The following is a 17,558-nucleotide window of genomic DNA, read 5'->3' on the forward strand; positions in this document are numbered from 1 at the left end:
ATGATGTTATGCCAAGTAAATATATGCCTAACATGTCACGCTTTAAAATTGCACACGCTAGTGGTATGATGACAAACTATACCTACAAATCTCCATTAATTCACTACAAAACTCACTATAACTCACTATAACTTTCATAGTGATAACCACACATGTGTGGTTTGAACAGCGTTTACATATGTGTGCGTGACTTACGTATGCGGTTTCTTCTGCGTGCGAGCACGGAGGTATGAGTGTGTTTTCAATAATTTTTTTCAGTATTTCTTTATTTTACACTGTCCCTTTCATTTTTTTTTTTTTAATCACACTTATTCCTTTTACAAGGAATGTAAACGCCCCTTGTGATAGAAATAAGGGATGACAGGTCCTCTTTATAGAGAAATCTGGGGTCTATGTCTCTCCTTTACCTTTTGAAAGCAAAAGATCAGAAGAAAAAAAAACATTTATTTTCTGCTTTAACCACCTGCCTACTGGGCACTTTTACCCCATTCCTGCCCAGGCCAATTTCTAGCTTTCAACACTGTCGCACTTTGAATGACAATTTCGTGGTCATGCAAGACTGAACCCATATGAAATTTTTATAATTTTTTTCATACAGTAAAGCTTTCTTTTGGTGGAATTTAATTACCGCAGGGGTTATTTTTTGCTAAACAAACAAATAAAATAGACCAAAAAAAAATTATTTATAGTTATAAAATTTTGCAAACATATAAGTTTTCTTCCTCACTGATGTGCTCTGATGAGGCTGTACTGATGGGCACTAATAGGCGGTACTGATGGCCAATGATAGGTGACACTGAGGAGGCACCAATTGGAAGCATTGATGGGCACTTATTGGCAGCACTGGTGGGCACAGTTGAGACTGCACTGATAATCCATACCTAGATTATCAGTGTTGATGTCCCTTTAACAAAAGCCAGTTATGGTCTCTCTCCTCTCTCCTCATACTGTCAGCACGAGGAATGCAAAGCCGATAACTGGCTTATGTTGACATCCGTGATCAGCTGTCATTGGACACAGTTGATCGTGTGGTAAAGGGCCACTATGATTGGCCCTTTTCCCCAGTCTGTGATCAGCTAAGTCCATAGTACTCACAATTACAGAGCATGCTGAAGGGAAGCTCAATCACAGGAGGACGTCAATAGGCACCCTCCCAGCAAAGTAAGCCCACGCTGTAGCCATCATTCGGCTATAGGGTGGGATGGGGTTAAAAAGGTTTACTTCCACCTTGCTTTGGTCCTCCTAGGTCATAGAGGTGATCACAGACAATCTGGCCTCTCTTCACCTATGGCCAGCCGCGTAAATTGTCAGATTGTTTCCCGGCCCCTCCCACTTGTTCTAAAAACCAATCCAGCGGCTAATCGGCCACTGGGAACACTTTTATGAGAAAAAGAATTGCCAGCTGAAAAAAAAAAATACTGGGTTATGTATGGCTGATGGCTTCTGCCATAACCATGGTAAACTATTTCAAAGACGCAGTGTGTGTGTGTATGTATGTATGTATATATATATATATATGTATATGTGTGATATATATATATACATATTGTGGTCTTGAGGTGGATATATTCAGTGCAGGATGATGTCTGCAGGTTCTGATGTCATATGTTGATTTTTACATGGCAAACCTTCTGCTAAGTGCCATTTTGATTTCCTGATATTGCATACAAACTTCATACTACCAGACTAACGCTGATCATGCTTGTATTTATATTTGTCAGGTACAAGGCAAGGAAGCTAATGATAATATAGCTGCACCCACTGCATTATTTAGTACAAATGTGCCTCAGCGTTGGCAGCAACCATATGATAATCAAAACATACTTCTATAATCCAAGTTTATGTAATTTGTACATTTTTGTTTTACAGAAAATTGGCAGTGATACCAGCAAAAACTCTCTAGATGTGGAGAAATCAGAAGGAAGTGGAACAGGTTTGTTTGATTTTTATTGATGTTCAACAGCTGAAAATACTAACCTGCACAGCTAACAGTCAGTTACTGCTATTAGTCTCTGATCTACCAAATTACAATATTGTCTCCAAAAATTGAAAATCTGATATTGAACAGGCAAACTGGGATTCACTGTTTCTCATGAATTTTCATGTACTAGTTCACTTGATCTGCAGCAAATAACACAAATCACGAATACTTCCAACTGGAATTTATCTTTCATCTGTTCTACCATGAACTGGGAAAATTGGTGCATGTGTATTCAAGTGGTTCGCCTATGCAATGTCAGATGCACTGATCAGTTTGTGAACATTTAGGCTGGGTTCACACTGGTACGACAAACGCACCGACATTGGGAGCTTATGTCGCATGACATGTGCAAATCAATGATTCCCTATGAGAGCCCTCTTAACTGGTCTGACACTGATCAGTTTGTGAACATTTAGGCTGGGTTCACACTGGTACGACAAACGCTCCGACATTGGGAGCTTATGTCGCATGACATGTGCAAATCAATGATTCCCTATGAGAGCCCTCTTAACTGGTCTGACACAAGTCGGTCCGACTTTGAAAATGCTCCCTGCACTACTTTGGTCCTAGCTCAGCCCATTGAATATCATTGAAGTCGATCCTTGTCCTAACCATCTGACTTGTGACATCTGACATGGTGATTACAGCAGCAGTAAAAGGAATTCATGTCACTCTGGGATTGTTTTAATTGGTCAAAGGACAAGTCCTACTATTTCACAGTCTGAGCAAAATCTTATCTTGTTCATTCAAGTCAAAAGGAAGTAGCACCGGTGTAGGACAGATGTAGCTGGGTAAAGTAGGATGATAGTCATACAACAACTGTGTATCAGTGTGAACCCAGCCTTAAACTGAATAGCGTTACTCATCACATTATTACGTCTAACTCATACAAGCATATATGATTTAAAGTTTTACTTTTTTTTTTTTCTTTTTTTTTAACACAAAAAACAAAAAGCTAGCCTGTGACTTTGTATGCATTCCTCATGTGCATACACAATTTATATTAATAAAAAAGTTAATAGCACAGTTTTAAAAGAGGTGTACATACAAATTTATAAAAACAAGAAAGGCTGACAGTATCTACACTCAGAATAATTTGTTGCTCATCACGTCCCTCTGCAACTGACGCGTTTTTGAATTTCTTTTCTTTCTCGGGCGGAGAAGAGACTTAGTTCACACTATAAGGAAAACATGACAAAATTAATATTCTACAATTTTACCCATACAATGTGAATATCGCATCATTAAACTTACAACTCCAGAGCAACTAAAAGGTACTGTATATCAGCCAAAAACAAGGGAAATCCTGACAAGCCACCAATGAAACTGTATCTATAAACAATCAAACAAAATACTCCATCCCCAGATGTGTGTGTGTGTGTGTGTATATGTGTGTGTATATATATATATATATATATATATATATATATATATATATATATATATATATATATATATATATATATTTTTTTTTTTTACGCTTTTGTAGATCATTATTTGTAGAACAGTGCCCCTTTAATATATAATAACACTTATTATCTCTAACCCCAGACCTTAGAGGTATTTTTGAACATTCACATGTATACTAATATTTTATTTTATTTGTTTCTAGTATGTACCCATTGGTTATATAATAATTTGAACATAGACCTTTTTTTACTGTTTTGATGGGCATTGTACTATTCTAATTATGTGTTTTGGCCTCTCTATTGATGGGATTTGTGCATGTCTTTTTCTATGAGGGTGGAGTATTTAGTTTTAGTGCTTACAGATACAGTTTTGATTGTGTCTGTAATACACTCTTATACATTTTTTTCATAGTTTTGAAGTCTGTAGGTCCTTGTGGCACTGAGGCCTGGGGGGGGGGGGGGGGGTCCAGTATGGGGATTGCACCTCATGCCCTTTGAATACAGGTTTTCATTTGTTTTTGGCTGACATACCCTTTGATCACTCTGAAATTGTAAGTTTGGTGACATGATGTTCACATTATGTGAGTATAACTGTATATACACTGCAAGTCAAAAATGTGTCTTGTATTCCTTATAGTGTGAACAAAGTCTCTATGAGGAAAAAATAAATTTAAAATGTGTCAGGATTGCAGGGAGGCTTGATGAGTGTAGGTTTTGTCAACTTGTGTGCCTAAATGTGTTGAGCAAATTATAATAAAGTGTTCTCCTACTTCACAATGTATGCAAGACAATATTTGCTTAGGAGCACAAGTTAATTTTGTTTGTCCCATGTCTACCTTGATTAAGATTTAACAGATTTATTTTGCGTAAAATGTGTTTATGAATAACTTTTGCAGGAAGTAAGTTCCCTTTGACAAGAGGGGATTCTACCAACTCATCCCCAGAAAAAAGTGCCAAAAGTGAAGTCAAACCAGAGGCCAGCGTACGGTCCAAGAGTTCCTCTAGTACACCAACTAGTCCAAAGCCACCTCTTCAGTCATCCAAGCCTTCTTTGATAGTGCGTCCGACTGTGCCTCAGAAGCCCAGAAGTAGTTCCCGCACTGGTAAGCCAGTTACCTATAACACATAGCAAACAACAATTTAGTTATCGTACATGATAGGACACAGAACCACCATATTGTTACTTACTCATAGGATTATACGCCACCTACAGGCAATTGGGCACTGGCAAAAAAAGACAGCAAGTCCTCCCCTATATAACCCCTCCCATAGGAAGTACCTCAGTTTCTTGTCCAGTGTCTAAAGGTGATGGTCACTGATGTGCAGCTCTTTGCACAAAACACTACCAGATGCTCAGATAGTTCCAGCAGGAATGAAAAGATTGTAATGTGACCTTTCAGCGCTGCATACACGGAATCCTGCGCAGGACCCCAAGAAAGGGGTATCAAGTCCCTAAAGGTCTAGTATGGCAATGCTCCACATGATGGGTAAAAATTGGACCTTTGATTTGTAAGTCTAGGTCTTGCAGCTGGAATGGCTAGTGCCTCAGTGAGCCTTCTGTACCTGATTACTGGGGATGATATTCACCTTGTTCCAAAGGTTTTAAGCTGCCTGTATAGCATGTCCCTCCTCCTATTCTCCACTAGAGGGAGATGGTGCAATAGCATGATAGACTGTGTCCTGAAGCTGGTTGCTGAATAGGCTGCATTTTACATTGGTGCTTTGATTTGTATTGACCACAATAAAAGAGTGCCGGCCATACATTTTTTTTCTCTCTGAGAATGGCGGGGCTGCCAGCAGTTCGAAAGCAGTGCAACGGGCTGGTGTGCACCCATCCCTGTTCATGAGCGCACGCACACCATGATAACATCAGAGGCCGGGCTTGGTGGTGGGTGTGTTTGAAATCAAGCATGTACAGGCCACTATAACTGAGATGTAGAAAAGATAAAAGAAAGGCGTGTGGTCTAGTGCATGAATACTTAGAGTTCATTTAAAACAGAATGTTATAGACTGAAAGTACTAGGTATTCATAAATATAGATACATTACAATAATCTCACTTGGTACACAATAAAAAACACTGGCCATAACGGGGCTAAAAAGTAAATGGTTAGCTGCCGATAAATATTGGATAATCGGCTAATGTGTTTCGAGGATTTTCCTCTTCATCAGAGCCTAAAAAGTATTATAAAACCAGGTCTGGTCTGCTTGCTAGAATCAGTAGGATGGACGGTGCAGCACTAGATAAGTGGTTTTGACCATAGGGGCGGATTCTCCTTTGTTGAAGGAATATTCCTAACACATCACAGCATTCATGTCTTCTGTCGGATAACAGCGGTTAAGGGGAGAGAGATTCTATCACCTGTTAGATGACCCCATATAGCTCAAGATCTTCGTTCATTTCGTTAGGAGCCAGAGTGCCAATGATGAAAATCCAGAATGTCTTTTACATAGCTTCCTGAATCTTTTCCCCCTGTCAGAATCTTTTCTTATGGCTTCTATGCCAAATACTTGAATACCCTCTGGGTGCCCATTATAACATTCCTTGAAGTGACGTGGAACTGAGTAGTTGTCTCTTTTTACTTTTTGCGTTGAGGTTGTTCACGTTGCCATTAATGTTACACTTATGTTCACTGAACCTAACCCTTAGTGGGCGTATTGTGCGTCTGACATAAAAGAGACCGCAAGGGCAAATAATGCCATAGATCAAATAGGAGGTGCCACAGTTAATGAATTGACCAATTCTGTGCCTGTGACCATCGATCCCCATTACTTATTTTTTACCTTGTGACGTGAACCCCCAAGCCCCACAATTCCTGACCCTGCATTTGTAGTTCCCTTTTTGGTCAAAAATTGATGACCAAGGGCCATTGTGGATTTTCGTTTCATTCGGGGATTAACGTACTCTGCTGAGTGCTATAAGGCTTCTGGGATCTCTGGGTTTACGGAAGACTACTTCTGGTTTAGAGGGCAATACCTGGCCCAGGGTTGGATCTTGTTTCAGAATATTCCAGTTGCGCTGGATAACTCGTTGAATGTCAAATGCCTTAGTGCTTTATCTAATACTAAATCTAACAGAAGTTGTATTGTTCTGCTTATTGTAGATCTGGCTATTATTTTGGGGTTTGCTGGAATTTTCTTGTGTATCCTGTGGGTGGCTTTCATCATACTGCATCAAATATTTCATAAAGGCTTGTTCCACATGTTCTTCCTTATATCCATTTTCTAGAAATTTCATTTTTAGTATGTCTCCTTGCTTTTAATAGTCGCTCTTTCTTGTACAAGTTCTTAGCCTGCAGAATTGCCCGTAAGGAATGTAATGAATCCATTTTGGGTGATGGTGACTTTTGGTGTGGAGGTATGAGTTACCTGCGCTAGGCTTAAAATGGGTTTTGGAGAAGATATGGCCCTCTTCGTCCATCTGTAGCTCAAGGTCTAGAAATACCAATGATACTTGATCTACCACATGGGTGAAGGATATTCCAAATGGGTTGGAGTTGCTATAACCACAGAAGCTGTTCAGCTCTGTCTCTGGTCCATTCCAAATAATCACAATGTCATTTATGTACCTTGCATAAAGGCAAGATTATCCTTGAAAGGGTTATTGGCCTAGATCGATAGGTCTTCCCAGAAACCCATGAATAGATTAGACTAGCTGGGAGCAAACATAGCTCCCATAGCTGTACCTCTAACCTGCCTGTAAAATTCACCAACACAGGAGAAATAGATGTTGGTTAGGCTGAACTCTATGGACTCAATGAGGAACCTAGATTGTAGGGGGTGCAGATTACTTTTAGAAAGATAGTGTTTGATTGCCTTGATGCCATATTGGTGTATGATGGATGTGTACAGTGAGTCTCTGACATAAGATGGAAGGTCCTCGCAAGCCCCTTCTAGATAGACTCTCTAGGTCTAGGAGGGCTGTCTTCATTCTGGGAGTTCCTGTCAGATATGGCGCTCGTGGATGGGGATGATGTCTTGGATGGTAATTTTGGTAGAGCGAAATAACGCTTGAGGATGAGATTCCTCACATATTTATTGAGGTCTATAAATATCTCAGAGATTCATGGGTTTTTGGGGGCAAAGTTAAGACCCTTGCACAGGACATTTAGCTCTGTATCCTCAAAGACTGAACTAGATAGGTTATATATTTTAAACGTAGAGTATGTGGAGGCTATCTTCTCCCTCTTTATGCGTTCTTGCCTCCCCGTCAGCCTCTTCTTCTCCATCTTCTCCTTTTCTTCCTAACTTTGGTGAGGGATCCAGATGGTTAAGTTGAGCTGTGGGACTCCAATTTCCCAGAGCTCCTTCCTCTAAAAAGTAAAAGGAGGGACTCCTTCCAACAAATTTGTTGTTCCTAGTATGTCAGCCACCTGTTGGTCAAAGGCTTTGTTGGTATTTGCATTATCTGTTGGTAGGGTGATACGCGCTTTTGCTGTTGGTGTCTTTGCTTCTATTGCATCATTCTTCAGGTGTTCTTTTTGCTGTTGTTCTCTGGTTCTTGAGGGCTTGCCCAGACCTATTTCTCAAACAGATTTTCTGGGCCATTTCGTTCCATTGGCAAAAAATTCTAGCCCTAAGGCTAAAGCTGCGCTAGAAATGTAGAATATAAAATACAGCTGCTAGCACCTTCAAGTCAGATACAAACTCAATAGATATAGAATACAAAGTATAGTGCATTGCTGATACAATTAAAATTGTATATTGGTGGAAAAAAGACTGAAAAAGGAAAACTAATGAGGAGTCCCAAATGCACAGTCCATAGAAAAAAGCAGAAATCAAAATCTGTGCTTCATATAGATGGAAAAACCACAGGTAAGGGAAAAGGTGATGAGCCTTTACACAAGATAATTTATGCTCCAAACCTGGGTGAGAGTAAGTAATCCTGCTTACCAGCTTCCCGTGACCACTATAAAATGGTCTTACCAAATACAGGGAAATGGGTCTCCTCAGAAACCTTTAGTAATGGCCGAGATCTCCGCTTTGCAGATGAAACTCCAGAAATGAAAAATAAAAAGCTTGCACGGTCCTAGTACAGAGATGTGCAACCGGTTTTATACCATTCAATTTGGAATTTTAAAGTACTGCACTATGGGAGCATTTCTTTTTATCTTTCATTTCTGGGTTCCATCTGCAAAGCGGAGATCCTGGCCATTACTAAAGGTTTCTGGGGAGACTGCTTTTGATTTCTGCTTTTTTCTATGGACTGTGAAATTGGGACTCCTCATTGGTTTTACTTTTTCAGTCTTTTTTTCACCTATATACATTTTAATTGTATTAGTGCTGCACTATACTTTGTATTTTCATGTCATTCCATTGTTGTGTGGGAAATTGGAAGATTTTCCAACTGGACTATCTCCATAGGAAGTACCCCCTCTTTGTTTGCCTTGCGCAGGATTAGTCGTATACCTGCTGTTTTCGTGATGGGGGTTATTATGGGACCCTTCATTGGTCCTCTGCCTGTTTCTGTTGTCCCTAGGGCCTTGGGTGTAACGTAAAGGAAGTTCTATGTTGTTCGTTATTACGTGTATGCGTTTCTGAATTGTGTGTGGGTGTTGTTATCTTTTTTTCTTCCATTCAAACTCCCGCCCGTGTAGATAGTTTAATCTATCGCTTTCAAATTTTCCAGACTTTTAACTATAACTGAGAAGCATAGCTAAGCCAGGCACGCTATGAGATTTTGAGGCATAGGGCAAGCTCTGCAGCCATGATGGCAGATCACATAAGTATTCATAATGACGAAGGGCACTAGCAGCTGGAATCTCCTAGGTAACCTGTTTGTCCGTGTACAGTATCCTCTCAGATGATTCAGGGTTGCTAAATCCTGTTCAGATCAGCAGGTGATATGTCTTCCACATGGAGCAGCAGTTCGGCGAGGGGGTAATACAGGAGGGAATGGGTCACTAGTGCCTCTGTCAGGTCAAGATGATTGTAGACGGGGTCCCTCATCTGCAGTATTCCTTGAAATTGCAAGGGTTTCAGGCATTTCTGAACTTTTTCAGTTGTTGTAGCTACTTCCAGGGCACTAGCGTCTGTATTTAGGAGGCAATCTCCTTATTCACTTGCCTCTCCTTGTTTGTAAGAGGAAAGGCTCTATGCTGAGGAAGAGACAGATGATGGGGGACCTGGGGATGGGGGAAGCAGAAGATTTCTCAGCTATGGGTTCTGAACTGAGGAACCTTGGGTCAGGTTTTAGTCCAGACCCAGAATGCTTTGATAAGTTCATTACCCAATCCAACCCATGGTCCAATCTAATCTAAAGATTTCCACTTCCTGGGTCTTCGTCTTTAAGATGTCGTCCCTGGGTTCTTGGCAGTTGTCATAAAGGTCCCAGTGTTCTCCTTTGCAACCTTGTCTATGGGAGCTAATGCACACAAGTAGGGCTCTCCCTGAAGAAATTTGCTGAGCTATATCCTATGGAGGCATAAGGTAGGTCATACATTATGCAATTTTCTTTGCTATAACCATGGATTGAATCAAAGAAAATTGCTTGATTCCTCCATCAACATGACTGTGTTGATGAGGGAATCCCTCTGCTGCTCTATTGTATTCTGACAGCGGGAGGTTTCCAAGCCGTTGGAATACAATGATCACTGCTGGCTACTATAGCCAACAAAATTGAACACTCTGCTCAGGTAGTGGGACATGTGCAGACATTTGCAGATCTGTGGCAGGGGGAGGTACAAGATGAATGGTTCCGTTCAATGACTGCTCAAGGTCACAAATGGGGATTTCATACATTTCCGCCTCAGTCATTTTTTATCTTGGATGTTTAAAAGCGCGTGGCTTTTGATAATTTTCTTTTCAGTGAGTGGTCAAGCCAGTTTAAGAGGATGAATGGTTTTACAGAGTTTCCTTAATCCTTCTTTTTATGGAGTGGCTTTGCTCCAACCAGGAGACTTCATGGAATCGGTGGACATAGGGATGCTTGTCTTCATGTCCCAATCTACCTTCACTAGAGGTTTCTATGGTTTACAGTAGCAGACTGACTTTTTCAGCTGATCGCCCTGCCATTTGGGCTATCCATGGCGCCGGGTATAACAAAGGTCATGGGTTAATTTCCAGTCTCCTTAAGGGTCCAGGGAGTACCTGGACAATCTACTTCTCAGGGAGCAATTTGTTCATCGTCTGGAGCACAACGTGGCTCTCATGTGCAGTGTGCACTTTGGGGAGGTTTGGCAGTTGACGCAATAATTTCAAATCATCTTGATGCCAGCTCAGCGATTCAAATATTTGGAGCAGTTTCTGGACATGGTTGCTTCTTCCAGAAGGGGCTGCACATTAGGAAATCTGGTGAGGTTTCTCAAAATGTTGCGAGATCTCTCTAGTTTTGTCTCTGTATGAGAGTATTGGGGAAGATGGATGTCTAATTCGAGGCAGTTCTATTTATTCAGGTCCATTGCAGTCTTTTTATAGCAGAATGTGTTGTTTGACATGGGACAAGAGGTCATAGTTGCTGGACTCTTGGCTTTCTCTGTCTCCACACGCTATGGCTCTTGGACTAATGGTTGTCTGACCCAGTGATTTGAGACAAGGAAATATTTTCTCTCCCCCTTCTTGTAGGGTGCTGACGACAGTCACCAGGTTGGGGAGGAGTTCTGGAGTTCTGGGCCACTTTTAGCGCAAGAAACCTTGTCTCCTGCAGGAGAGGTTGCAACTTATCCATTTACTGGAACAGTGAGCTATTCTCCTAGTTCTCTTACATTGGTCAAACCAGTTGCAGGGCCATCCAGTGACCGTTTAGTCAGAAAATGGTAAGGCAGTGGCGTATATACATTTTTCAAGAGGGCACCAGACACTGAGTAGCTCAAGAAGAGCTATGTTTCCACTCTATTTGCAGTCCATTTCCCAGGAGTAGAGAATTGGCAGGTAGATTTCATCGACTGTCAACTGTTGGAGTGCGACCAGTTCTCTTGGTTTTTAGGTTTTCTGCTGTTACAGCTTCTTCCACATCTGCTTCATAGGATCAGTGTGGAAAGAACACCTGTAATTTTTATCACAGGACCTGGAAAACCTATGTGGCATGATGTGAGGCTAAGAAGTTTAATCTGCACAAGAATGTTGTGGGCCATATATTTATTTAAAAAGAGGAATTTGTGTGATTTTTCTGTGTATGGGCAGAAAAATGAAATGTACATTTAGCATCCCTAATGAATTCATTGTCTCCAGGTCCTGCATTAGAGGGGATACACTTAGGTTTTCTGCATGGTAGTAAGAATTATATGGTATAATAAATTCTGGTTGTAGGATAAACAGATCCCTGCACAAGCACCTATACAAATGTGCTGATGTGAGAATGCATCAGCTTAGTTATATTTAGGCTTGACAGACAATATTTCTGTACCTTTTAAAAATCTATATGCTAAGAAGGAACCGTACAGTTTGCTCCTCTCATCATCAGACTTGACCATAATTCACAACATAACATGTGTTTTTTGTGTTTTTCATATAAATAGAAGACATTCCTGATTCTCCATCTGGATCATGTTCCCCCAAAACTACAGTCCTGCCTACTGCACTGAAGAGGGTCCCATCTGAAAAAGACAGAGATGGCCAGAGCAGCCCACAGCCATCTCCTCGACCAGTTACAGAGGAAGGTAAGGAGAACAGTATCCTTATTTTTTTTTTTTTTTTACTTCACATTAATTTCAAAAGACTCCCCTTGAATGTTCAAAGCATTGTGTGTTTACTGTAGCTGAAACTTGATTTAAAAGCAACATTCACTCCCTTGTCACCCACAGCTTCGAGCTGACATCAAACAGATGCTAAATATGAGTACGTAATCAGTTTAGGGTATACACAACAGCTTTCATTTTGTTGTGCATTCTAAAATCATAGAAAAAAAAAAGTAAATTACCATTTTTTTCAGCATTCAGGCTACACTTACAGTCTGCAGGAGCTTGAGATTGCTTTAGAAGTTCCTAATAAAACATTTTTTTTTTTTTTATAATACACATTTTTTTACCTGCAAAAAGATACAGCTGAACAGTTGTGGACAGATTCACAGTTCTCATGCCAGCTGTAATTATTTTTTTGAAAAAGGTGAACATAATAATTCTGGGTTGTTTGCAATGTTGCTGCTTGGGGGCTCATTTTGATTAAGGCTGAATTTTGTTTTCCAGTACAATGATGGAGGAGTAGTGTATGCATTGCCATAGATAATGTTCATTGCATATGTCACTGTGTTTTGCACAGTCCATTTTATTTTAAAGCTATCTGAATAAGTCCACGTTAATGTATTTTATTTCTCTTATTTATGCCTTTATATTTATGCCTTTATATTCATGCAGAGTGTTAGTTACATTTTGACCCGATAACAAAATGTGTCTTTGGAATTATTCTTTTTAGGCACATGGTGGCGCACTAAGCACTGAATTACAGTGTGTTGCCCACTTTAAACACACGCGTAAGCTTCAGTTATTTCTTGACTGTAAATACATTCATGTTTTGTATAATGATTTTAACAGCTATGATTGTATAACTGTACAAATATTGTAGAGGGTGCCAATTTTACAGCTGGCATGAAAACTGTGAATCTGTCCACAACTGTTCAGCTGCTAAAGCTAGGGTTTTTGTCAGATTTAAAGAGGAAGTAAACCCTGATGAGTTTACTTCCTCTTTCATTCCCTGCAAAGGTAAAGCATAATGGACTATTATGCATCGCACGGTAGTCCATTATGTGTCACTTACCTGACACAGGAGCCAGCGAAGTCACCGCTGTCCCCTGTAGTTCCGAGCATCCATCTTCTTGGTGGGTCTCGCTGCTCCGGCGCTGTGATTCGCCGGAGCAGCGATGACGTCACTCCGGGAGCCGCCACGCGTGGCATATCGCTGTTGATGGTGCCGCGCTCAGTGCGCCTGCACGCCACTGTCTACTGCGCATGCCCCGTAGGCAGCGGTGCCTGTCTTTCGGCAAAGATCTCCTAAATCGTGTAGGTTTAGGAGATATTTCTTGGACCTACAGGTAAGCCTTAATCTAGGCTTACCTGTAGGTCAAAGTGTGTTGTAAGGGTTTACAACCACTTTAAGGCTGGTTCAATTATATTACAGACAAGCATTTTGTATAGGAAAAGATCTGTGCAATTCCAGAACTTGAAGACACTGAAACTAAAAAAAAGTAGAGTTGATTGCTGAAACAACCTTTATACTAAACAAATATAAAGGTACTCATGTACAAAGTCCTTGTTCGTGATTTTCAGTTTTGCATCAGAGCGTTTGGAAGTGGATGAAAGCACCCACCCACAATTCCTTATTGCGCTCAGTTGATGATGGTGATGAAAGACATTGTAAAAGACAGAAGCCCTTCTGTATGATAAATATAGAAAAAGTCTAAAATGAATGTGTTCCGAAATATATGTGATGTTGAAAAAGTATCAGGACGCCTGCCTTTACACACACATGAACTTTATTGGCATCCCAGCCTTAGTCCATAGGGTTCAATATTGAGTTGGCCCACTCTTTGCAGCTATAACATCTACAACTCTTTGGGGAAGGCTGTCCACAAGGTTTAGAAGTGTGTCTATGAGAATGTTTGACCCTTTTTCCAGAAGCGCATTTGTGAGGCCAGGCACTGCTGTTGGATGAGAAGGCCTGCTTTAATTCATCCCAAAGGTGTTCTATTGGGAGGAGGTCAGGACTCTGTGTAGGCCAGACAAGTTCCTCCACCCAAACTCATCCATGTCTTTTATGGACCTTGCTTTGTACACTGCTGTCCAGTCATGTTGGAAGAGGAAGGGGCCATTTCCAAACTGTTCCCACAAAGTTGGGAGTATGAAAATGTCTAAAATGTCTGGATATGCGGAAGCCTTACACGTTCCCGTCACTGGAACTAAGGGTCCAAGTTTAACCCCTGAAAAACAACCCCACACCATAATCTCCCCTCCACCAAATGACTTGGACCAGTGCACAAAGGTCCATAAAGACATGGATGAGTGAGTTTGGGGTGGAGGCGCTTGACTGGCCTGCACAGAGCCCCGACCTCAACCCGATAGAACACCTTTGGGATAAATTAGAGCGGAGACTGTGAGCCAGGCCTTCTAGTCCAATATCAATGCCTGACCTCACAAATTCACTTCTGGAAGAATGGTCAAACATTCCCATAGACACACTTCTAGACCTTGTGTACAGCCTTCCCAGAAGAGTTAGAGCTGCAAAGAGTGGGCCAACTCACTATTGAACCCTAAGGACTGAGACTGGGATGCCATTAAAATTCATGTGCATGTAAAGGCAGGCATCCCAATATTTTTGACAATATAATGTATATAAATATATGTAATTCAAATATTGCAAGCAGGAGAATAGCACTGACTTTGTTTGAAGGATAGTCAAATGCCTTTGTGTCTGGCTGCCCACCAATAGATTGATGTTTTTTTGTTTTGTTTTTTGTTTGTTTTTTGTTTTGTTTTTATGCTGTTCACATCAACATAGCCTGTGATAAGTTCACATCAACATAGCATGTGTATAATGCAACTCTTGTATGGTGCTTACAATGAAGGAACAATAATGGACTGGATAAAAAAATTCTAACCCAGCCAAATGCCCCTTGCATTAGCTTCTATGGCACTCCCATAATCATTATTCAAAGTGGCTAGTATATTGGAAGTGCAAGGTAACACCATTCTGATTTCATGCAAATTACAGAGCCCAGGTTACATCTGCTATATCTGGTGTTTTATTTAATGAGCAATAACTAATAAGATTAATGAGCAATAACTAATATGATCTATTTGAGTCATTTTAATAAAGAGGTTTTCTTATTTTTTTTATTTTTTTTCATTAGCACGACCAGTGACTCCATCTGACTCATCACCAAAAAAAAATCATGGACAGATTGCCGCTGAAGGGCAAGAGCGAAAATCAAGGTCGTCTAGCAAAGACTCTCACCAGCAAAGCAAGTCCAGTGACTCTGGGGAGGAGGTTGAAAAAGAGTTTGTTTTTATTTAAACATCTGTTTGCAACATTGCCATTCAACCCTCCATACATTTTTACTCTTAGCTTCCATGTTGATTTACTATCATATGATTTATGCACCTTGTTTGTATGTCCTGGGATTTCAAGTGTAGTTGTAGTCCATTCCCTGCACCCCAAAGAGCAATGGTACACAACGTTGACATTCTTATTTACTAAGGTGGTGCAGAGAACAGTCATAGCACACAGCAATGAAACATTGATGATCTCTTAACCTTATTTGACTACAGAGTTATATAGATTTCTCTTTGCACTGCTTTACTGAGTAAGATCTAAATTGTCAAGCCAGTTACTAATTTTATGTACTTATACAAAATGGAGTTGTAGCTGTCAGATCTCTTCTGTCTCTCTATGTAAGCAATTGCACATTGTAATTACCAGAGCACACTAATGATTATTTGTATAAATGGTAAATATATATATATAAACAAATATCTCTTTACATGCATATATATATATATATATATGATGATTGGAAAATGTTTTTACATCCTCTGGTAGGAATCTTTTCTCCTTCCTGTGCTTGTACATAAAGATATCTATTCATGCACTTATTAATAAGCACAAGCATGGACCCACATCTTGTACACAATGACCGGAGATATACAATAATGTAATAACAGCAGAACTATTTACATTGACTCTAGTTATTATTTGGTTTAATGATGGAAGATGACACGTCCTGCCGTCCTGAGTTTTGACATATAAGTTTTACTTCTATTATGCCATTTTTGAAAGGTAATTACTAACTGCTGTAAATAAAGAAAAAAAATTTTTTTGACAATACAGTAACATAGATATTCACTTATATTACAGGTTACAGGGGTTTATTCATATGTATATTTGTATCAATAAAACAATTTTACAACTTTAGCCATTCACTGTATTCCTATTTGTACCAACGTTTGCTATTTTATTATTGTTAGAATTTTTACCATTATTATCATGTACCAACATAATACATAGCGTCACATCATAGCACCATCAACATAATACATAGCTCCACCAACATAATACATAGCACCACACCATAGCTCCACCAACATAATACATAGCACCACACCATAGCACCACCAACATAATACATAGCACCACACCATAGCACCACCAACATAATACATAGCACCACACCATAGCACCACCAACATAATACATAGCACCACACTATAGCACCACCAACATAATACATAGCACCACACTATAGCACCACCAACATAATACATATCTCCACCAACATAATACATAGCACCACACTATAGCACCACCAACATAATACATAGCACCACACTATAGCACCACCAACATAATACATAGCACCACACTATAGCACCACCAACATAATACATAGCACCACACTATAGCACCACCAACATAATACATAGCACCACACTATAGCACCACCAACATAATACATATCTCCACCAACATAATACATAGCACCACACTATAGCACCACCAACATAATACATAGCACCACACTATAGCACCACCAACATAATACATAGCACCACACTATAGCACCACCAACATAATACATAGCACCACACTATAGCACCACCAACATAATACATAGCACCATACCAAAATATGTTTCTGCCTAAATTGGGTGCAGAACCAAGTTAAAGTGTAACTTCACCCAAAAGGGGAAGTTCTGCTTGTTTGCCTCCTCTCTCCCTTCCTCTTTACCATTTGGTACATATTTTTGGGTGAGGGGAGCGGGTACCTGGTTTTGATCATCACAGTGATCGAAAAAGTGGAAGTTCAGGATTACATGTTACAGGTCCCAGAAGACTGCTGGAGCACTCACAAAGCACAGTGTGGCTTGCACATTCACTTCTGGTTTCCCTTAGTTAAGATGACGGCGCCTGGACACAAAGCTCATTGAAGAATCAGCTTGGTTCAAGACTGTACTGGATCCCTGAGGAGCGGCACAGTGGTATAGTGGTTAGCACTCTTGCCTAGCAGTAAGAAGGTTTGCATGTTCTCCCTGTGCCTGCGTGGGTTTCCTCTGGGTACTCCAGTTTCCTCCCACAATCCAAAGACATGCAGGTAGGTTAATTGGCTTCTGTCCAAAATTGGCCCTAGTATATGAATGGGGACCTTGGATTGTGGGCTCCTTGAGGGTAGGGACTGATGTGAGTGTGCAATGTACAGGGATGGGGACAATTGTAGACACTCACTCAGGTTGAACTGGATGGACTG

At 40.4% G+C, this 17,558-nt stretch overlaps 1 protein-coding gene across 2 annotated transcripts in view; it reads left to right on the top strand.

Moving 5' to 3' along the window:
• The window catches only part of CARMIL1 (capping protein regulator and myosin 1 linker 1), a 405,018-nt gene extending 388,789 nt beyond the window's left edge, over positions 1 to 16,229 (top strand). For both annotated transcript variants that reach the window (XM_077492299.1, XM_077492300.1), the window contains 4 exons: positions 1,870 to 1,933; positions 4,287 to 4,493; positions 11,846 to 11,986; positions 15,169 to 16,229. In XM_077492299.1, coding sequence (XP_077348425.1) covers positions 1,870 to 1,933; positions 4,287 to 4,493; positions 11,846 to 11,986; positions 15,169 to 15,332 — 576 coding nt within the window. In that variant the 3' untranslated portion in view covers positions 15,333 to 16,229. The remainder of the gene's footprint in view (positions 1 to 1,869; positions 1,934 to 4,286; positions 4,494 to 11,845; positions 11,987 to 15,168) is intronic.
• Positions 16,230 to 17,558: the final 1,329 nt, after the last annotated feature.

The sequence above is a fragment of the Lithobates pipiens genome, unplaced genomic scaffold (assembly GCF_037356315.1).
Source record: "Lithobates pipiens isolate NorthernLeopardFrog02 unplaced genomic scaffold, aLitPip1_a1.2 Scaffold_19, whole genome shotgun sequence".
NCBI classification, from domain to species: domain Eukaryota; kingdom Metazoa; phylum Chordata; class Amphibia; order Anura; family Ranidae; genus Lithobates; species Lithobates pipiens.